The sequence below is a fragment of the Scomber scombrus genome, chromosome 9 (genome assembly GCF_963691925.1).
Source record: "Scomber scombrus chromosome 9, fScoSco1.1, whole genome shotgun sequence".
Taxonomy (NCBI): Eukaryota; Metazoa; Chordata; class Actinopteri; order Scombriformes; family Scombridae; genus Scomber; species Scomber scombrus.
Genome location: NC_084978.1, coordinates 7,358,910 through 7,383,361, shown reverse-complemented (window position 1 = coordinate 7,383,361; position 24,452 = coordinate 7,358,910). Strand labels below are relative to the sequence as shown.

The 24,452-nt window shown below is 35.8% G+C and overlaps 1 protein-coding gene across 1 annotated transcript; it reads left to right on the top strand.

Annotated features, from left to right (window-relative positions):
* The first annotated feature begins 11,849 nt into the window (after nt 1-11,849).
* Nucleotides 11,850-23,839, top strand: qdpra (quinoid dihydropteridine reductase a). Its single transcript, XM_062425143.1, has 7 exons — nt 11,850-12,009; nt 12,111-12,203; nt 13,459-13,555; nt 14,064-14,204; nt 18,270-18,378; nt 20,607-20,690; nt 22,728-23,839. The coding sequence occupies exons 1-7, from the start codon at nt 11,926-11,928 to the stop codon at nt 22,828-22,830; spliced, it is 711 nt and encodes a 236-aa protein (XP_062281127.1). The 5' UTR covers nt 11,850-11,925; the 3' UTR covers nt 22,831-23,839.
* Nucleotides 23,840-24,452: the final 613 nt, after the last annotated feature.

Here is a 24,452-nt window from a genome sequence, read left to right as displayed (position 1 = left end):
TTGAGTAGTTTAACTACAAAAAATGACCCAAAAAGTAATTAAAATACTTGACGCAGCACAAAATATGAATGTAGTTTAACTACCAGCAAGTTACAGCAAATTGTAGTTAAGCTATGTAGTTCAACTACATGTAGTTTAAGTCTAACCAACACTGCCTCTCCTCTGCTCTTCCTACTCCTACTCTATCAGACTTGGTCATTTTAGTGGGCCATAGTGCAGGATCGCTGCCGAAAAAAATGTCTCTTTCCTATCGTAGTAAGGTAGACTATTGACTACCAACTCATTTTCGCCGAAACGAGTCGTCCTCCAGGCTGCAGGAAATATATTGCTCTCTATGCGCTGCGGGCGGAGAGGCGAGCCCTTAGGGACCGTCTACAAAGTGCAGTACCAAAGCGAAAAATATTCAATATCTCCACTTTTATTCACTGTAGTCTAACCAAATTCACTCCACACACCCACGGTCACCTGATAATCACACTACAACAGTTATTGTTACAAATTTTGCTTGTGTATATTACTTCAATATCATCACTGTCATGTGCTGTCGTTCCATTGATTTCCCTTCAATAGCTTCAATATTATACACAGTAGTCTTCACTATATTCACTCCACTCAACAAGGGTCACCTGATAATCAAACTACAACAGTTATTTCAGAAAAAAAAATCGTTTTGCCCTGAGGGCAATTTTTTTTTTTCCTGAAATAACTGTTGTAGTATGATTATCAGGTGACCATTGTTGTGTAGCATGATTTTGGTGAGTATACAGTGTATAATATTAACGCTATTGACGATTTTTCACAATAAAATTCCCCTAAAATATGCAAAAAGATTTTTTTTTCTGAAATGACTGTTGTAGTATGATTATCAGGTGACCCTTGTTGTGTATCATGATTTTGGTGAGTATACAGTGTATAATATTAACGCTATTGCCGATATTTCAAAATAAAATTACCCAAAAATATGCAATTTTTTTCCCCTGAAATAACTGTTGTAGTATGATTATCAGGTGACCATTGTTGTGTAGCATGATTTTGGTGATCCTACAGTGTATAATATTAACGCTATTGATGATTTTTCACAATAAAATTCCCCATAAATATGCAAAAAGTTTTTTTTCTGAAATGACTGTTGTAGTATGATTATCAGGTGACCCTTGTTGTGTATCGTGATTTTGGTCATCCTACAGTGTATAATATTAACGCTATTGACGATATTTCAAAATAAAATTCCCCAAAAATATGCAAATTTTTTTTTCCTGGATTAACTGTTGTAGTATGATTATCAGGTGACCATTGTTGTGTAGCATGATTTTGGTGAGTATACAGTGTATAATATTAACGCTATTGACGATTCTTCACAATAAAATTACCCAAAAATATGCAAAAACACATTTTTCTGAAATAACTGTTGTAGTACGATTATCAGTTGACCCTTGTTGTGTAGCATGATTTTGGTCATCCTACAGTGTATAATATTAACGCTATTGACGATTTTCCACAATAAAATTCCCCTAAAATATGCAAAAAGTTTTTTTTCTGAAATGACTGTTGTAGTATGATTATCAGGTGACCCTTGTTGTGTATCGTGATTTTGGTCATCCTACAGTGTATAATATTAACGCTATAGACGATATTTCACAATAAAATTCCCCAAAAATATGCAAATTTTTTTTTCCTGGATTAACTGTTGTAGTATGATTATCAGGTGACCATTGTTGTGTAGCATGATTTTGGTGAGTATACAGTGTATAATATTAACGCTATTGACGATTCTTCACAATAAAATTACCCAAAAATATGCAAAAACACATTTTTCTGAAATAACTGTTATAGTACGATTATCAGGTGACCCTTGTTGTGTAGCATGATTTTGGTCATCCTACAGTGTATAATATTAACGCTATTGACGATTTTCCACAATAAAATTCCCCTAAAATATGCAAAAAGTCTTTTTACTGAAATGACTGTTGTAGTATGATTATCAGGTGACCCTTGTTGTGTATCATGATTTTGGTCATCCTACAGTGTATAATATTAACGCTATTGACGATTTTTCACAATAAAATTACCCAAAAATATGCAAAAAGATTTTCTTTTCTGAAATGACTGTTGTAGTATGATTATCAGGTGACCCTTGTTGTGTAGCATGATTTTGGTAATCCTACAGTGTATAATATTAACGCTATGGCGATTTTTCACAATAAAATTCCCCAAAAATATGCAAAAATATTTTTTTTCCTGAAATGACTGTTGTAGTATGATTATCAGGTGACCCTTGTTGTGTATCGTGATTTTGGTCATCCTACAGTGTATAATGTTAACGCTATTGACGATATTTCAAAATAAAATTCCCCAAAAATATGCAATTTTTTTTTTCCTGAAATGACTGTTGTAGTATGATTATCAGGTGACCCTTGTTGTGTATAATGATTTTGGTGAGTATACAGTGTATAATATTAACGCTATTGACGATTTTTCACAATAAAATTCCCCAAAAATATGCAATTTTTTTTTCCTGAAATAACTATTAAAGTATGATTATCAGGTGACCATTGTTGTGTAGCATGATTTTGGTGAGTATACAGTTTATAATATTAACGCTATTGACGATTTTTCACAATAAAATTCCCCAAAAATATGCAAAAACACATTTTTCTCAAACAACTGTTGTAGTACGATTATCAGGTGACCCTTGTTGTGTATCGTGATTTTGGTCATCCTACAGTGTATAATATTAACGCTATTGACGATATTTCAAAATAAAATTCCCCAGAAATATGCAATTTTTTTTTTCCTGAAATAGCTGTTGTAGTATGATTATCAGGTGACCCTTGTTGTGTATCATGATTTTGGTCATCCTACAGTGTATAATATTAACGCTATTGACAATTTTTCACAATAAAATTCCCCAAAAATATTCAAACTTTTTTTCCCCCTGAAATCACTGTTGTAGTATGATTATCAGGTGACCATTGTTGTGTAGCATGATTTTGGTGAGTATACAGTGTATAATATTAACGCTATTGATGATTTTTCACAATAAAATTCCCCAAAAATATGCAAAAAGTTTTTTTTTCTGAAATGACTGTTGTAGTATGATTATCAGGTGACCCTTGTTGTGTATCATGATTTTGGTGAGTATACAGTGTATAATATTAACGCTATTGACGATATTTCAAAATAAAATTCCCCAAAAATATGCAATTTTTTTTTTCCTGAAATAACTGTTGTAGTATGATTATCAGGTGACCATTGTTGTGTAGCATGATTTTGGTGATCCTACAGTGTATAATATTAACGCTATTGATGATATTTCAAAATAAAATTCCCCAAAAATATGCAAACTTTTTTTCCCCTGAAATAACTGTTGTAGTATGATTATCAGGTGACCATTGTTGTGTAGCATGATTTTGGTGAGTATACAGTGTATAATATTAACGCTATTGACGATTTTTCACAATAAAATTACCCAAAAATATGCAAAAAGATTTTCTTTTCTGAAATGACTGTTGTAGTATGTTTATCAGGTGACCCTTGTTGTGTAGCATGATTTTGGTCATCCTACAGTGTATAATATTAACGCTATGACGATTTTTCACAATAAAATTCCCCAAAAATATGCAAAAATATTTTTTTTCCTGAAATGACTGTTGTAGTATGATTATCAGGTGACCCTTGTTGTGTATCGTGATTTTGGTCATCCTACAGTGTATAATGTTAACGCTATTGACGATATTTCAAAATAAAATTCCCCAAAAATATGCAATTTTTTTTTTCCTGAAATCACTGTTGTAGTATGATTATCAGGTGACCCTTGTTGTGTATCATGATTTTGGTGAGTATACAGTGTATAATATTAACGCTATTGACGATATTTCAAAATAAAATTGCCCAAAAATATGCAAACTTTTTTCCCCTGAAATAACTGTTGTAGTATGATTATCAGGTGACCATTGTTGTGTAGCATGATTTTGGTGAGTATACATTGCATAATATTAACGCTATTGACGATATTTCAAAATAAAATTGCCCAAAAATATGCAAACTTTTTTCCCCTGAAATAACTGTTGTAGTATGATTATCAGGTGACCATTGTTGTGTAGCATGATTTTGGTGAGTATACAGTGTATAATATTAACGCTATTGACGATTTTTCACAATAAAATTCCCCAAAAATATTCAAAAAGATTTTTTTTTCTGAAATGACTGTTGTAGTATGATTATCAGGTGACCATTGTTGTGTAGCAGGATTTTGGTGAGTATACAGTGTATAATATTAACGCTATTGACGATTTTTCACAATAAAATTCCCCTAAAATATGCAAAAAGTTTTTTTTCTGAAATGACTGTTGTAGTATGATTATCAGGTGACCATTGTTGTGTAGCATGATTTTGGTGAGTATACAGTGTATAATATTAACGCTATTGACGATTTTTCACAATAAAATCCGCCAAAAATATGCAAACTTTTTTTCCCCCTGAAATCACTGTTGTAGTATGATTATCAGGTGACCCTTGTTGTGTATCATGATTTTGGTGAGTATACAGTGTATAATATTAACGCTATTGACGATATTTCAAAATAAAATTCCCCAAAAATATGCAAAAAGATTTTCTTTTCTGAAATGACTGTTGTAGTATGATTATCAGGTGACCCTTGTTGTGTAGCATGATTTGGTCATCCTACAGTGTATAATGTTAACGCTATTGACGATATTTCAAAATAAAATTCCCCAAAAATATGCAATTTTTTTTCTTCCTGAAATCACTGTTGTAGTATGATTATCAGGTGACCCTTGTTGTGTATCATGATTTTGGTGAGTATACAGTGTATAATATTAACGCTATTGACGATATTTCAAAATAAAATTGCCCAAAAATATGCAAACTTTTTTTCCCCTGAAATAACTGTTTTAGTATGATTATCAGGTGACCCTTGTTGTGTATCATGATTTTGGTGAGTATACAGTGTATAATATTAACGCTATTGACGATTTTTCACAATAAAATTACCCAAAAATATGCAAAAAGATTTTCTTTTCTGAAATGACTGTTGTAGTATGATTATCAGGTGACCCTTGTTGTGTAGCATGATTTTGGTCATCCTACAGTGTATAATATTAACGCTATGACGGTTTTTCAAAATAAAATTCCCCAAAAATATGCAATTTTTTTTTTCCTGAAATCACTGTTGTAGTATGATTATCAGGTGACCATTGTTGTGTAGCATGATTTTGGTGAGTATACAGTGTATAATATTAACGCTTTTGACGATTTTTCACAATAAAATTCCCCAAAAATATTCAAAAAGATTTTTTTTCCTGAAATGACTGTTGTAGTATGATTATCAGGTGACCCTTGTTGTGTATCATGATTTTGGTCATCCTACAGTGTATAATGTTAACGCTATTGACGATATTTCAAAATAAAATTCCCCAAAAATATGCAATTTTTTTTTTCCTGAAATCACTGTTGTAGTATGATTATCAGGTGACCATTGTTGTGTAGCATGATTTTGGTGAGTATACAGTGTATAATATTAACGCTTTTGACGATTTTTCACAATAAAATTCCCCAAAAATATTCAAAAAGATTTTTTTTTCTGAAATGACTGTTGTAGTATGATTATCAGGTGACCATTGTTGTGTAGCAGGATTTTGGTGAGTATACAGTGTATAATATTAACGCTATTGACGATTTTTCACAATAAAATTCCCCTAAAATATGCAAAAAGTTTTTTTTCTGAAATGACTGTTGTAGTATGATTATCAGGTGACCATTGTTGTGTAGCATGATTTTGGTGAGTATACAGTGTATAATATTAACGCTATTGACAATTTTTCACAATAAAATTCGCCAAAAATATGCAAACTTTTTTTCCCCCTGAAATCACTGTTGTAGTATGATTATCAGGTGACCCTTTTTGTGTAGCATGATTTTGGTGAGTATACAGTGTATAATATTAACGCTATTGACGATATTTCAAAATAAAATTCCCCAAAAATATGCAAACTTTTTTTTCCCTGAAATAACTGTTGTAGTATGATTATCAGGTGACCATTGTTGTGTACCATGATTTTGGTGAGTATACAGTGTATAATATTAACGCTATTGAAGATTTTTTAATATAAAAAATCTCAAATTATATCAAAACTAATTTCCCCAAAATAAATGTTGTAGTATGATTATCAGGTGACACTTGTTGTGTATCATGATTTTGGTCATCCTACAGTGTATAATATTAACGCTATTTACGATATTTCAAAATAAATTCCCCAAAAATATGCAATTTTTTTTTCCTGAAATGACTGTTGTAGTATGATTATCGGGTGACCATTGTTGTGTAGCATGCTTTTGGTGAGTATACAGTGTATAATATTAACGCTATGACGATTTTTCACAATAAAATTCCCCAAAAATATGCAAAAAGATTTTTTTTCCTGAAATGACTGTTGTAGTATGATTATCAGGTGACCCTTGTTGTGTATAATGATTTTGGTCATCCTACAGTGTTTAATATTAACGCTATTGACGATTTTTCACAATAAAATTCCCCAAAAATATGCAAACTTTTTTTCCCCCTGAAATCACTGTTGTAGTATGATTATCAGGTGACCATTGTTGTGTAGCATGATTTTGGTGAGTATACAGTGTATAATATTGACGCTATTGACGATTCTTCACAATAAAATTCCCCAAAAATATGCAAAAAGATTTTCTTTTCTGAAATGACTGTTGTAGTATGATTATCAGGTGACCCTTGTTGTGTAGCATGATTTTGGTGAGTATACAGTGTATAATATTAACGCTATTGACGATTTTTCACAATAAAATTCCCCAAAAATATGCAAAAAGATTTTTTTCCTGAAATAACTGTTGTAGTATGATTATCAGGTGACCATTGTTGTGTAGCATGATTTTGGTGAGTATACAGTGTATAATATTAACGCTATTGATGATTTTTCACAATAAAATTCCCCAAAAATATGCAAAAAAAATGTTTTCCTGAAATAACTGTTGTAGTATGATTATCAAGTGACCCTTGTTGTGTATAATGATTTTGGTCATCCTACAGTGTTTAATATTAACGCTATTGACAATTTTTCCGAATAAAATTCCCCAAAAATATGCAAAAAGATTTTTTTTTCTGAAATGACTGTTGTAGTATGTTTATCAGGTGACCCTTGTTGTGTATCATGATTTTGGTCATCCTAGAGTGTATAATATTAACACTATTGACGATATTTCAAAATAAAATTCCCCAAAAATATGCAAACTTTTTTTCCCCCTGAAATAACTGTTGTAGTATGATTATCAGGTGACCATTGTTGTGTACCATGATTTTGGTGAGTATACAGTGTATAATATTAACGCTATTGACGATTTTTCACAATAATATTCCCCAAAAATATGCAAAAAGATTTTTTTTTTAATGAAATGACTGTTGTAGTATGATTATCAGGTGACCCTTGTTGTGTAGCATTATTTTGGTCATCCTACACTGTATAATATTAACGCTATTGACGATTTTTCACAATAAAATTCCCCAAAAATATGCAAAAACACATTTTTCTGAAATAACTGTTGTAGTACGATTATCAGGTGACCCTTGTTGTGTAGCATGATTTTGGTCATCCTACACTGTATAATATTAACACTTTTGACGATATTTCAAAATAAAATTCCCCAAAAATATGCAAACTTTTTTTCCCCCTGAAATAACTGTTGTAGTATGATTATCAGGTGACCATCGTTGTGTAGCATGATTTTGGTGAGTATACAGTGTATAATATTAACACTATTGACGATATTTCAAAATAAAATTCCCCAAAAATATGCAAACTTTTTTTCCCCCTGAAATAGCTGTTGTAGTACGATTATCAGGTGACCCTTGTTGTGTATCATGATTTTGGTCATCCTACAGTGTATAATATTAACGCTATTGACGATATTTCAAAATAAAATTCCCCAAAAATATGCAATTTTTTCCCCCCTGAAATAACTTTTGTAGTATGATTATCAGGTGACCATTGTTGTGTACCATGATTTTGGTGAGTATACAGTGTATAATATTGACGATATTGAAGATTTTTCACAATAAAATTCCCCAAAAATATTTTTTATGAAATAACTGTTGTAGTGTGATTATCAGGTGACCATTGATGTGTGGAGTGAATTTGGTGAGACTACAGTGAATACAAGTGGAGATATTGAATATTTTTTGCTTTGGTACTGCACTTTGTAGACGGTCCCTAAGCGCTCGCCTCTCCGCCCGCAGTGCATAGAGAGCAATATATTTCCTGCAGCCTGGAGGACGACTCGTTTTGGCGAAAATTAGTTTGTAGTCAATAGTCTACCTTACTACGATAGGAAAGAGACATGTTTTTATGTTTTAACAATGTTTCGTTTGTGAGCTATTGATCGCTGAAGTTCGAATCTGCCAGTCTCTTTCTAACTTTACCCAAGTCGCTGAAATTAAATGTCTGATCAGTCTCTGATCCATCCTGCTCAGACTCTCTGTGCGGGGCAGCTCTCCCGCATCACTCTCTCGGTCACCTGACTGCAGCTGGATCTCTCTCCTCTCTGACGGAGCTACCAAACTCAACTGTTTCTGTCAAAGATAACGTGTTGTGTGTCAGGCTTTTATACAAGCTAATGGACATTAACATTAGAGCTGACCTGTTAGCAGGGGCGTCACTAGGTTTTAAGGACAGGGGGGGCTTAGCCCCCAGGAGATGCACAGGATGTGAGCGAACGTTTAATTTCACAAACAGTTAACAAAAACTGAGAAACTGCTTTTCCACTTTTTGGACAGATTTAACAGAGATACTTTACTGTGTAAATGTTTTAGGCCACCATTACATTTTTAACACAGTACAACAACAAACACAGGAAGTACTGTATGTTTACAGCATTAACAACAACAAAAAAAGAAAAAATCCACATAGCTACAGTGCCGTATTCAACCAATGCTTCTTATTCATTAAGAGCCCACATGTATTATCGAAAACTGTATGCAAAAAAAAGAGCACTGTGTTCTCACAAAGTACACCATTTTAAAATAACATGGCTACAATTAGCAGTTACTTGGTGGGTGGAAGCATCAAAGAATGTCGTCTGTTTTTAAGGGTGGCAAAGTGTAATAAGATGTGTCATTGTGTGCTCATGTGCGTCCTTGAGGAGGGTGAGTTTACTATTTGTGTGTGGTTGGCGTTGTATGTGATTATTGTATGTAAAGTGCACTAAATGACGATCGCTACGGTGCTAGCTTAGTTGCTATGATGATCGCTACGGCGCTATGTAAATTGCCATGACAACCGCTACGGTGTCAGTTTAGTTGCTAATATTGAAACCAGTTATACTTGAGACAATATATTTTCAATATATTGAAGAATATATTGTTAACACTCAAGTCATATACTTGAGTGTTGTCTGATCTTAATTCTCCTGTAATCATATATGTGTCTCCTATTTCACATGTGTAAGATAAGCTAAATGGCAGAGTTATGATCACTTCTATCTGTATTATTCTGATTCAGTTCCTGCAGCCGTTGGCCTGGCCCAAATAGTACAAAAAAGTCACAACAAAATACACCTCTAGTAAGAAGAAGAAGAGCCATTGACTTATTATTAATGAATGTATTATTTTAACGAGTCTCAGGTCTTCAGTTCAGATAAACAATCATACTTACTTTAACGTTACATCACTTCAGACACACACACATACACACACACAGTCAAATCTACTGCCAGTTCACACAAAGTAAATAAGTTCATACACAACATACCATGGCATTTATCGCGGCCGCTGGTCTACTTTTCTCTCCTTTTTGCCGCCTCTAGATTGTTGTTGACGTCTGTACGTCATACGACGTCTTCTCTGGAGATGCGTTAAATGGCTACCGTAATAACTGGTAATTTTATCTGCGCGCATTTTTCCCCCAATCAGTGTCAAAATCGGGGACATTTTCGGGGACAGCTTTGACCGGGGACAGGTCACCCAAAACTGGGACTGTCCCCGGAAATCGGGGACGTCTGGTCACCTTATCCTAATGCTACTCTAGTTGCTTCTGTATGCTCCGCTCACACATGCTGCAGGTACCCAGGTAGAGAGTGCAACCTGGAAAACGTGGACTGGATTTCTGTGATGTGGGTGTGCTCTATAGGAACAAGTGGAATGGATTGGATAAAGACGCACTGACTCGGACTCTCTACCCTCCGCTATGAAGTGAAGGGAAACTAAGATTTATGATCTTATTTAAGTTGATAATGACTGGTTATATGATTATTTATTTGAACTCATATTCTGGCCACATTATATTGAATTTGTCTGCCCTTTTTTGTAAAAAAAAAAAAAAAAAAAAAAAGAATTAATAAATGAACATAAAATTATTTAGGGGGGCTTAAGAATATTTTAGGGGGGCTGAAGCCCCCCTAAAATAGGCCTAGTGACGCCACTGCCTGTTAGGTTACGTTACAAGGCTGCCGGTAAACGTTGGCGGCTCTGTTTCTTACCTTGCTCTACGTTGACTTTTACTAGTTCCAGCTTCACCGTCACCACCTTTTTTTTTTTAAATATTTGTTTAGAAAATCTCTAAGGCCTCTATTTTCCTCTTATCTTTTCTTTACTTTTCTGAGCACCGGACTTGGGCTGACCGGACATTTTTAGCGTACTGAACTTCAAATGACAACATCAAATTTTGATCAGTGGCCAAACCATTTTTGTGTTGGGGGTGGGGGGGTTCTTGACCACTATTTCAAGAGCGATTAGGAAGAAAACAATTAAAAGCTTTTATGTAACTCAAATATTACACATCTTTTCCACAGATAGGCCTATTTTGAAAAATTATTCCATAATTTAATGTGGGCCCAGTTCACCTTTGTATTTCTGAATAGATTTAATTTAATTTGGATTTATGGGTAGCTTTCCTATTTAAAAAAAAAAAATATATATATATATATATATATATTCCTAATAGCTCTATCCTTTATGTAGCTGCTGTATGTGGTCTATTTGTTGTGATGTGTAACACATAATTCTTTCCCCATGGTCTCAATAAAGTCTCATTCGATCTTATCATCACCTCTTGGTTCAGGTTATGTTTAACAGTACGTTTTATACCAAAGTTGAATGATTCTGAATCCTATTGGCAGACCTCAAGAACATATGAAGAACATGTCTGTGATATTTTGAAATGTTTTACTGTTAGTGTGATACTAGATATTAGACTGTAGAGCTGCATGGATTAGTTGAAATGAATCACCAACTATTTTCGAAACTTTATTAATCATTTTGAGTCATTCCATAAGTTAAAAAAATGTCCCAATTCCCAGGTTCCACCTTCTCAAAAATGAATATTTCGTGGTTTATTTCGTCTTTTATAATATTAAACTGAATATCTTTGTAATATGGACTGTTGGTCTGGACAAACGAAGACATTTGAGGACGTTATCTTAGGCTCTGGGAAACAGCAATCACCATTTTACAGCCCAAATGATTAATTGATGAATTGAGAAAATAATTGACAGATTAATTGATAATGAAAATTATTAGTAGTTGTGGGCCTACTAATAAAGGATAGGATCACAAGTTTTCAAGTCTATCTTAAAACAACAGTCAGGTGCCCAACTGAACATTGAAACAAGTTTTTCTTGTCATAATCACGCTTACTGCCTCCTGGCCAGTAGATCTTTTCATAATGCACACACAGCCACACACCAAAAACCTGCTAAAAGACCTCAGCTTCGGTATGTCCGACAGACCGTGAAAGCAGCATTATTTCCGCCAACTTGTTGCATCAACAAGGGAAACGCCTCCTCTTACTTCACTCCTCCTCCTCCTCCTCCTCTCTATCTGTCTGTATTTCAGCTGTCGCTCGGCCTCAGTTCAGTTTCAGCTCACTCACTGCCGACCAAAACGGAAACATGGCTGCTAACCGGGTGATCGTATATGGGGGAAGAGGCGCACTGGGCTCCAAGTGCGTCAAACACTTCAAATCCAAAGGATGGGTGAGTGTGGTGCACAAAATGCTAACATGCTGCAGTGCTAAAACCGTGAAGATCTACATGTGCATGTCTGATTTCTCTCTCTCTCTCTTTGACATAAATAGTGGGTCGCTAATATCGACATGGCTGCAAACGAGGAGGCAAATGAAAACGTGATTGTCAAGTTGAGTGAATCTTTCTCCGAGCAGGCAGGACAGGTGAGCTGCACCGGTACTCACATGTTTCTGTTCCTGTCTGATAAATGTTCACCTGAAGAGCCAATGAGCCTCAGTGTAGGTGCTACAACCTGTAGCAGGGATATAAGTTTGGGTAGGAGTACATGAATATATGCATATGTATGTATGAAGGCCTGTGTGTGTTTGTGTTTAATTATTGCAGGATAATGTGTAAGCTAATGCTGCGTTCAAGTCACAACTAGAAAAGAAGGGAAAAATACAAGCACTTTACCCCAAATAGAGCTGATAAGAGACAGTGAGTAGAGCTGCAGTAAAAATCAATGAGCACAGATTCTGATAGTTGATTAAAGGCCCTTTTTAAAAGCACATATAATGTTTTTGGGGTCTCAGATTTGAGTATTTGATGCTTTTCCCTTTCTTATGTGAAAGTAAACTTTATATTGTGTTAGACTGTTCGGCCAAATGAATACGTTTGATAATCTTTAATTTATATAACACTTTTCAAAAACATGTTTACAGAGTGCTTCACAGACATGAAAAACAGAAAATACACGATGCATTTAAAAATTAGAATACATTCAATCCAGTCAAGAAATAGAATAAATAACTAAATAAATGAATGAAACATAACATGACAAACTAAAAACCTTAATTGAAAGCAATTTTATAAAAAAACATATCAAGACATGTCTAATAAAACATGTAAAATATAACAGTTAATGTAAGTATTAAATCCGTATGAAATACAGGTTTATATATATATACTTTAACGTTTTGCATGGACTCCTGTGTGTATTTCTATTGCCAATTCTGTTACATTCCTCATGTATGCAACACCCAACATTTTTTGTTTTGTTTCATGATGTGTCAACACTGTGGTTACGCTCTGGTTTGTGCAGGCATGTACAAACTATTCCATAATTCAATTCAACTCAATGGCTATATGTCATTGCACAGCAGAACAATGACATTAAGTGTCCCCAGTGGCTAATAACACATAACCCTCCTCCCCAAAAAAAAAAAAAACAACAACAGACAATATACATAAAACAACAGACAACGAGACATTTTAAAGGCACTATGGATTTTTTTTTAAAGAGAATATTTAAAAAAATATAAATTCGGATTAGGGTAAGAGTTAACCTTCTAGGCCCGGCTGTCAGCTGAAATTCTAGTTGCCATTTAAGCATCTTTCATCTTGTGTGTGTTTGCGTGCATGCATGTTTTTTGTGGCTTTTATGAATAGGTGTCAGTACTCATCTCTCATTTTGTGCAGGTGACGGGAGAGGTGGCCCGGTTGCTAGGGGAACAGAAAGTGGATGCCATCCTGTGTGTGGCGGGAGGATGGGCGGGAGGCAACTCTAGTTCCAAAGGTCAGAGTTCAACGTTTTATTTGCTGTAACATTAATCAACAGCCAGTTTTCTCCCAGCGTGCTTGAATATGGGAACAATTTCAAATATTCTTTATGTTGTTTATTTTTATGTAGCATGAATTCTTTAAAGAAAAAAAAAAATCTAAAAAGCAATTAAGATGTGACTTTGAAGTTTTCAGTTTAACCCTGGGACACAGTAGCCTTTAAGTCTGGGTCAAATTGAATTGCCTGTTTTATCCTGCCAGATTTGTTGCATTTATCTAAAGCCAGCATGAAAATCTGCAACTGGCAGTAAAAGAAACAAGCAGTTCTTTGAATAATAAGGACAAGACTTGATATCCACTGTGCGGCTAATTAGCATTTGGGGGATGTTATTCCTAAATCCTGCCTTATCACACATGTTGTTTCTGGCTGTGGGGACTGTTAAAAGGCCAACACTTAATAATCTGATGCGTCTATAGAACAACAGAAAGACAAAACTTGTTCTTTATCAACTTGTCTCTTCCAGATTTATACAAAAACTCAGATCTGATGTGGAAACAGAGTGTGTGGACCTCCACTATCTCCAGCCACCTCGCCGCTCTGCACCTAAAAGCAGACGGACTGTTGACTTTGGCTGGAGCTAAAGCAGCTCTGTCAGGCACCGGAGGTAAGACACACATTTGTGTTTACTGTTCTCGTCATGATAACCTGGTTAGGCTTTGTGTCACATCAGGCTAACAGGCAGACTTTGACATATCGGAGACTACATTGTGCGTACGTCTTTGTGTCCGACTACTTGTTGTTGTCCAACTTGCCAATTTGAATTAATTTGGTAATAGAAAGCGCTGCAGGGCTTTGACAAGTGAATTGACATAGTGATCAGAGGCATGGGGGAATCTCACAAGGCACACAATAGCAAAAGGAAAATGTGTCGATAAAATGGATCCAAGAAACAAAACAAGAGGAGAAAAAAAGGACAGAATAGCTGAAGAGCTCTGTGGCAGCCGTGTGGCTCAGTGGTTAGAGAGTCTGCTTCCTAAACAAAAAGTCAATGGTTTGATTCGCCTGCCTGTCCATCAGCAGCGCTGTGCTCCGTCTGTGTCCCTGATCAGATGGCCCAACCCTGACCTGCTCATTTGTATCTTGATCATATCTTGAACAAGGCCAGTCCAATATTTACAATGTAACTGACTGTTCATCAAATAGGCTAAAAATACAAAAGCAAAATATTCCAAATAAGTAATGCATCGAATAAATGTGTTCATTGTTACTAATATATGTCTGTCTTCTATCGAATAACAAGTCAAGATGTTCCTTAAACCAGTTTTCATCCGTTAGAAAGGCATGATAATAAAACTGTTCAGATTTTGTTTTGTGACACATTCATCTTATAAATCTGTCTATATAGTAAACACATGTATCACTGTGACTTTATTAAACTTGATTTTGTATGGCGTAAATCACAATATACAGTATCTAGTGTGTGTGTGTATATATATATATATATATATATATATATATATATATATATATATATAGTAATATACAATTAGTCATTTGGTCTTTGACGAAAATTATGAAAAATGTCAATCACTGTTTCCAAAAATCTGAGATGTAAAATGTGTTTTTTAAATGTCTTGTTTTGTCCCGACCAACCGTCCACTACCAAAACATAACTTATAGATTACTATGACAGAAGACTCAGGAAACCAGTAAATATTCATATTTAATAACTGGAACCACATATGTTTTAGATTTATTCTTTAAAAAAATTATGCAAAATGATGAATAATTATCAGAAAAGTTGGTGGTTTCATTTTCGGTCAATTGTAATTGTTACAGCTCTTGACAGGCTTTCATTATTTCATGATGATTTATACAATAAACAATCAATCCCAAAAAAAACAACAACAATAGATCAATCAATATCATTGTTAATTGGAGCCATAGTATCATGTGACAACAGCCCGATTCATGTGGGCCTCTTAGGCACCTAGAAAAGGCTTTGGCGTGATGCCATGTGATGTCCAGCTCTCCCTGTGTCCAAGCTAACCATGTGATGGGCTGAGATCCAACTCCACAGCAAAACAAAGCACTGGCTCAGCACAGAGCCGACAAGCTCATTGGCTGCTGGCTCAGGAAGAGAATGACTCAGCAGTTGTGGCTGCACACATTATCCACATGGACAGTGTGTGTGTGTGTGTTACCTAAAAGTGTTACCTAAAAGTGTTACCTAAAAGCTTTTGTTCTCTTTTGTCTAAGCTTGTATCTATATAGGACTTTTCGCATTTTTAAATTGCAAGTCCTCAAGTTGCCATATTGTTTTTCCAAATATCTCATTTCTGTGAGCTCTAATTAAATGTTAGGCTATGTTAAGAGCCAGATGGTAGGGAATAAAACAAACAAAAGGTGCTCATGCTTGTCTTTTCTTCTGTTTGCTTTGATCAAACAGAGTGAAAAATGAACAAGCTAATGCGCCAAATCCAGATCATATGTGCAGTGGAAACAGGAAAGCAGATTAGGATGACTAATTGTACAGAATTTGACTCTTTTTGTTAATCAAAGTTATATGAATGAATACCCAGTTAACTGTAGGAAACCATCAGCAGATGTCAAAGATAATTCATCAAATTGTTTTTTTTTTTGTGCTTTTATTTTGGGATTGACCAAATTTCCTGCCAGTGAACAAAAAAAAACGTTTCCTCATCCACCAGAATTGCTCCTGAGCAAACTTGCAAGGTTATAGACCAAGAAAGTGCTGACAGACCATGTGAACACCTTTAAAAAAAAAAAAAAAAAAATCTTAACCTCTGATGTCGGATTTGAGACAGAGGTTGAACCCCAGAGTTGTAGGAGACTCCATGTGATTTGTATTCTGTTTCATAATCCCCAAATCTGATTATCCGCCAAGATATGTAAAATATAGCTTTCAGTGTCCTGGATGTGAATATGCCTAAGTATAGCTTGGCATTATCAGGGTCTAGGGTCTCAAAACCAGAATAAACTTCTATTGTAGAATATTTAAAGGGAAAGTTTGCTGATTCTTAACCAGTATTGTATCATTATCATGCGGGTGGTAAATGTAAATGAACAACGTTCTTCCCTCCATGTTGCCTGCACCCAGAGCTCCCCATTCATTTACTGGCAAAAGTCCCCTGGGTGATGCAAAACGTGCCATCTGTGAACTTTGGAGATCTGCCTCCAGCTACAAACTATGTTTCCACATTTTCTGTTGTGGTGCCTTCAAGAATAGTTAAATGTGGGTCTCCAAAAAAATTCCCATGATATGCTTGGGTTAGGGGAAAAGACACTAAAGGAAGAAAACTAGTTTCATGATACAAGGCTGAACATCTCACTATGGCACTACATTTTTTGTCATAGTGCACACATTTCCAAAATAATTGCACATTTCTACTACATATTTAACCCAGTGTGAAGAAACCATCATAATCACAGTGCTGAATTGTTCCTTTAAGCTTGTATCTGTATGTAGCATTGACACGCAGACTGTAGCCTGCGTTATTTGAGCTCATTATGACTTTATGACCACAGCCAACACTTCAACACTTCTTCTTTCTCTTCAAACTTTTGCACCAAATGAGCTCAACCTTAATTAGTCTGAGCTTCCCCTCTTCATTTACACGTTGGACTTAAGCTGTCACTCCTAAAGACGGACAGTAAGAGCAGATTGGGTTTCAAGGACAAACTGGATAATAAGGAGATTTAATTGTTGATGGATGCAAGTAATTCATTGTGGCCAATCAGGCACAGGTACAAATCAATGCAGTGTTGATTTCAATGTTCTTAGATAAGTACTGCATGACTGGTATCCCAAACTCATGCTTCCCTTTGATTTTGCTGTTGGAGAAAAACAAAAGCTTGGGGGGGGGAAACGTCATGTCACTACCCCTCGTTCCCATTGGCCAGTTATTCTTAAGGCACCTCAGCAAGCCTGTCATAAGATTGGTTATAGGGGGGTTTGCAGATGCTTAGCATTCTTTAGAAAGCCAGTTTAGAGGGGTGAAAGGGGGGGCACTTACTGAATCCAGATGCTGAAGCCACAAAACATTGCTCCAAGTTATCCGAGCTTGGTTTAATGTGAAAAGAACACACTACATAGAGAGAAAGGAACAAACACTAACAGATGTTTTGTATGTAGTCAGTGAAGTCTGTTTATTGTACATACGCATTCCTCCGTTAAGCCGTAACAATCAGTCAATTGACTGAAAAATAATCTGCAACTATTTTCTAAATCAAATCATCTTTTTAGTAATTTTCTTTAAAGCAAAAATGCAAAGAAATTGGCTTTTTTGAGTTTGACAAATGTCATTTTAATATTTTTCTTGTCAGACATAATGGTAGACAAAACAAGACACTTGAAGACATCACATTGGACTGTGGGGAAATGGATATTTTTATAGACAAAATGACTAATTGAGAAAACAATCTTTAGATGAATTGATAATGAAATAGTCATTAGTTGCAGCCCTATATCACAGTGTGAAGATTAGAGCTGCATTTTATCTGGTTACTGCGTCGTTTTTAAAAGTCTCGACATGTCCCTTCCATAGATTTAATGATGTCTTTCCACTTGACTTCTCTCTACCTAATCAATGTCATCCACTCCTACGCATAGTGTGTATGGTGCATTTGATGTGGTCTGTGTTGCCTTTTTGCAAACTGAATTTTCTCCAGGATACTAAAAATAATATCCTCTCTCTGTAACCCTCAGGCATGGTAGCGTATGGCATGGCCAAAGCTGCCGTCCACCAGCTGTGTCAGAGCCTAGCAGCCAAAAACAGTGGGATGCCATCAGGAGCTGCTGCTGTGGCTATACTACCGTGAGTACTTCAATGAAATGCTGTATACACACTTTGTTACAACGCACATTTTGTCCTGATGTCAGTGAATAGCATACAGCGCTCCAATGGCACACCTAAACCATTGTGTGTGTGTGTGTGTTTGTGTGTGTGTGTTTGTGTATGTGTGACAGATGAGATAGTAGTGAGCTCTAACAGAACAGTCAATTGAAAAAACCTATGTTTAGGTATCAAATTAATACCTCCTGTAGGCTTGAACGTGGCTTTGTAAAGGTAACAGCTTGCTCTAACAGATGGCAACTGGAGTCAGCTTAAATTCTAATGGCGAACTATTGTCATTGGGAAAAATGCCCATGGAAATGTCTTAAACCACACCTGCAGCATATTTCACTTGCTGGCGATCTATATGTGTGCATTAAATACTGGGAATATAGATTTTCAGTGAAGAAGTTCCTTTTTAAAGGTCAAGAGAACAACTAAGAATTCCTCAGTGAGAAATAAACACTTAACAACAAACAAATGTCTGAATAAGTTCGCCTTTTGGTTGGTATAGCAATTTACTCTGCCTCTGTCTCGTAGTGGCTGTTCATCTTTAAATCCTGCTGGCTTCTGTAGACCATGGAAGAAAAATATAGGAAACTGTTTATTTCTCTGGGAGTTTAAATAGGGGAAAAAAGATATTTAAAGGACCCATGTGTAGACTTTAATTTCGCACCTTAACTTTGTATTTCAGACTTTTTGTTATGAAGTCTGAAGTTGAGTTAACCCTGATGACATCATTAGGATATATTTTCTTCTTCAAACTTTAAAAAGCTCCATCCAGAGCTACGGAAGACATTAAACAGCTGTTTTCACAGGCTGATTTAAGAATTCCTCTTGATGAGTGAACTGAATAAAAAGCAAACAAAGGGAAACTGTTGGACAACCTTGATCCTCAATAGCTGATAAACTGAACGCAAATACATTTCTATTCAATGATCCAGATGGTCCATGATGCTTCACAACAAAGAGATGAGAGTGACGTGTTTTTTTGTCCTTTGCATGATTGTTGGATGATGTGTTGTTTGCTCTGAAATTGTATTACTTATTGTTGATAGGAATCAGTTTCATATCACCAATAAGTAGTATCTATATTCAGCATCAGAATTTAATTTTGCACATCGGGACACATTTTCAGTGTATTTGTTAGTGTGGAGGAGCTTGGAGGTGCTTTATGTTAAAAGAGAAGTTTTGGTATAGTGAACATAAAGATCTCGCGCAGTGCAGCTTTAAATTCAGACAACATTGCAAACAGCTAGTAAAGCCAGTGAAGATGAAAGCTATTGTGCTGTAAAATTAGCTGTGCCACATACTCCTTTATGTTAGATGGATAAGAATGTAAGCGAAGATAAGCCGCTGGAGAGAAGAAAAGGAGATGAATAAGGCTGCCAATTTTACCCAGTAAATCTCTGGTTGTGCACATGATCTGTTTTAGATAAATGACGCACACAATAGCCTTTGCATCACCTCCTCCTCTGTGCGCATATTGAATTTAAAACCAGGGTTTTTTGCACAGTCATGGTGAGAAGCTAGAAATGCATTTTCAGGGGTGTATCTGGGTCCTGTATCCTCTTTGGTTGCATTTTCCACCAACAAGAGGCTGGACTAAATCTGCCTCTCCAGCACACTGTCACATCTGTTTAGCATTAGCCTCATGACTTGCATTTCTGCTGTAGTCTGCACGCCCCAACCCCCTACTCCTGTTGTACCAACATATAGCAGCACTATATTGCATTTATGAAAGTCATAGTATACACTGTTTTCCTGCAAAACCCAGTTTGTAGTTGAATGGCAGCTTCTTTTGATTATACAACTGAAATGTTTCAGAATTATTGACTTTTTCATGCTTTTAAACATATGTATAGGACTTGTACACCATGATGATTTTCTCTTAAAATACGGACACCTAGGTCAAGATGTTTTGTTGTTTACAGGCAAAATGCACTGGGACAATGCATGTTTAATATGACATGCTTGTAACAAAGGTGATATGAAAAACGCACTGTGTTGAATTACTAAGTGACATTTCAAGTCATGAATATGATAATAAAATGGAAACATGATGCAAATGACTTGATCTTTTTGAAACACACAAACCCTGTATACAGCGCTTAGTTTGTGTGGAGATGCTGCAGTTGGCCAGCTCTCCTCTCTCTACATCACCCAGACGCTGTTACTCACCCTGATTGTCATCTGGATTAATTTGCCAGGGTTACGTTGGATACGCCAATGAACAGGAAGTTCATGCCTGATGCAGATTTCGGTACCTGGACGCCACTGGAGTACATTGCAGAGTGAGTACCAGAGTGAATAATAGCGCCTTTTCTTTTGACAAAATGACAGATTTGTTTTTTTCTGTTGTTACATCCTGTCATCAACAGTATTTATTACATATCTGACCCAATTCCACAAAACATGCGTTCAAGTTTTTTGTTTTTCATTGGTATTTGCATTCAAATCATAAATACAAACATTCACCATCCAGTACATTTACATCATCAATCTGTAATGTTCAGTGTTGTAACTTGCACCTTTTTGTTGTATTCCCATTTACTCTTAACCTGTCAGATCTTCTCTATTTTCTCACTTACCTTTTACTATCAATGAAAGATGGTTCCTCATGAATATACAGGGAGTGGCGTTACAGTGTAATAATTTACATGTCTCTGATCGCAGCCGTGTCCCTTTATTGACACTGAAACATGTCTTCATGTGTTTGATGAGAGGGGAATTTCTCTTTGATTGTTCAGTGTCGGAGCAAAAAGGCCTCGCTCTTTGATTCTGACGGACTGATGCTTTAAACATCACGTGGATGCTTTAGATCAGAGAAACATTTTCAGTTATCAAAGTAGACTAAACTTGCTGGAAATACCTGACAGAACATTTGGCCGATTGTGCAACAGGAATATAAAAACACACTGACAAACAACAAATCAGCCTGTAATACAAATCAATGATAACCTGCCACAAGCCTTCGTATGTTGAATCCAATATTCAGTCATAGTCTGCAGTGTTAAAAGTTTACATTACAGTTAAAAATGTTCTTATTACAAAATATTATAATGTTATTTGACATGTAAATAAACTACGTAGACTAATTAAACAGTGTTATTTCTTTTCTTTAAAAAAAAGAAGATACAGTGTAAAAATGAGTAAGAAGTGATCATATCCAGTTAAATGTAAATGTACAACTGTTTAATATAATTTAGACGATCCCACTCAATTAATGACATTTTTTGTAAACAACTAAATAAAATAATATAAAATAAATATAAACTCTGCCATTTCTTAGAGTACACTAGAAAGAGAGCATTAGTGTCCACATCAATATAAATGCTGTTTGTGTTGATTTTGACACAGTTTACACTCTGTGTAGGCCAGGGGGGATTACATGGGATTTGATCCAGTTTGATAATCCCCAAGGAAACAGATGAGGGGTCTGAGGACAGAGGACAGAAATAGAAACTATCTGGCTGGTGGGAAATTAAAAGAGGTGGCAATCTGGTCTTCATTGTCCTTTTTCCTTTTGTCTACTTAATTTCTGGCCCTCTAGATGAAACCTGATCTTCCAATACATGTTTCAAGGCAAATTTATTTATGTATCGGTGTGCTACAGAAATGAATAAAATACTGTATAAAAGTTGCAAATTTAAATTAGTTATTATGTAATTAAAGAATAAGAAATCAAGAGCCAGCTTTGGGTAGTTTCCGGTTTTTGATACTTGATGCTATGGGTTGGACATGTTATTTGGTACCAGATATTATTGATGTTCAATACCCAGTTTTTAGTGTTGGTCTCAGTAAATTATTCATTCTCATTTTTACCACGCTCACTGAAAATTCTCGTCTTATCTGTTGGCAGATTTTCATTATTTGTACACCAGAAACATGATCCCAGCTTTTAACCCCCTTTTTTTGTGTGCAAAAGGTGTATTCAGCTGCAGGTAACTATAACAAAAATCCAGTTTTAGGTGCTGCCTGATCACTCTCTTATTGGTGACACTGGCTTGAGTTCAACTGACCAAAATCCATGCTTATTTAAACACAGACTTCTGTTTTACAGAAATGCAAACCTAAATAAACCCTACGTAAATAATTCAACATACATTCTGTAGTTGCAAACTAAATAAATGGGTATATAAAAGCAGATACTGTGCAATTTATTGATTTACTTCCAGAGGCAATGGAAATGGTATGTACACTTAATGTTGATTTTAAAAAACTCAACTAAAACTGGGAACATTTTCTAAATCCGGAACTTTGCAGTTGTTTTTGCAAGTTGACGGCCACAATATATTTAATAATACTTCTATTTCTTCATGTTGCTGCAGGCTGTTCTTCAACTGGTCCACTGGGGTGAACCGTCCACCTTCAGGAAGCCTGATGGAGCTGCTGACCTCCGGAGGCGAAACCCAGGCTGTAGCCGCGCAGTAATGGACAGAGTGGAGCTGTGGAGACGGTGATGGGGGGGGAAGAAGAGATAAAGATGGATGGAAGCAGAGGGAGAGATGAGGAGAGAGGGGAGGATATGGGGCTGGAGAGATAGGGGGAGTGATGAAGAGGGTTGGAGGGTGTAGAGGTGAAGAAGAGAGATGGTGACAGAGAGGAACTGAATGAAATAGGGAGGTGGAGAGGCGACTGCCAGATGGGTTTGTTTTGGAAGGGTGAAGAGAAGGGGGGCTTTCAGTGCAAATGCAGGCTCACAGCGCCATCTAGCTGTACATCACTACAATCATCCCACTGAAGCAGTCACTCAGACAGTCTTAAATCTTCAGAAATGGAACTACACCACTTACACATACTCAGGGTGATGTCCAACTATTTCTTCAAAGTATTCAGACTTAATAAAAAGATTGGTGAAGTGAAATTTGTGCTAAATGAGCAGCATTTAATGTCAAAATGCTTATGTAGATCTTATTTGGTCAGGCTTATGTGGAAGCGACCACTGGTTAAGGGTCCTATATAATTTGTGATACGATAACATTGTAATTCTGTCAAAGCAGTGTTCATTATAATGATTATAATGTGGAAAACTGTGGAGAATGAATGATCCATGTCTTCAGTTTACCTATAAGAGCACATCTCTATCCTAAATGTTTATTAAAAAAATACTGTAATTGCTTACAGTAACTTTCTGTAACTTGGAGACGTGCAGGACAATGTCAGTCTTGTGTGACATCTGTAGACCTTTTCAGTTTGTACTGTCGTCCCTAAAGGTCCTCTGCCACTGCTGAACCTCGAAGTCGAAGAAAGCCGCTGTCTTCTCTCATACGGACAATATGCTTTAAAGTAGAGTGGCCTTATTTTATGTTGGTGGCTATCAAGTCCAAGTGTTCTTGGTGTCCGTGGTATGAAACAAAAGGTACTCTGTCCTGTTGTGAGTTTTCTATGTCATGTATTGTAAAAATGTCAAATTCACAATAAAATAAATCATTTGTGTGAATTACAGAGTTCCTTTTTTTGCCTTAGCAACAGTTACTGACAAAACAGTCTCACCTCAAGGTCTATGTAGTAACTTGTTTTGGAGCTTTTGATTATATATCCCACGGGCTGTGTTCAAAATAACCCAGTTTAACAGAGTTCACTATTATCCACCATTTGTCGGAATACTGAGTTTATAAATGTACATGCCATCAGAAATCCAAACGATGGCATACCCTACTTTCTGCTCTGCTGTGACAATACACCTGTTAAACCATGACGATAATCTATTCTGTAAATGTCTAAAACCAAAAGTTACTGGTAACTATAGAGATAGCTACTGAATACTCTCAGAACCCATCAGGTATCTGTCTCATGTCAGTTTAGTCTCTGGGGGCAATGGCCAATGTTTCGGGGGTTCTCATGTAAGAAGCAGATATACAGATAACAGATTAGGGATATCTGGGTCAAGACTACTACTTCTGTAGGTCGGTTGTTGTTTACATCGCAACAAGTAATTTGAGACGGTCCAGATTACATTTTGGATAATCTCTATAGACAGATATATGCATATGAATGTAGATTTTAAAAGAGATTAAAGTAAGTTATTAGTAGCAGCCCTAAATAAGTAAATG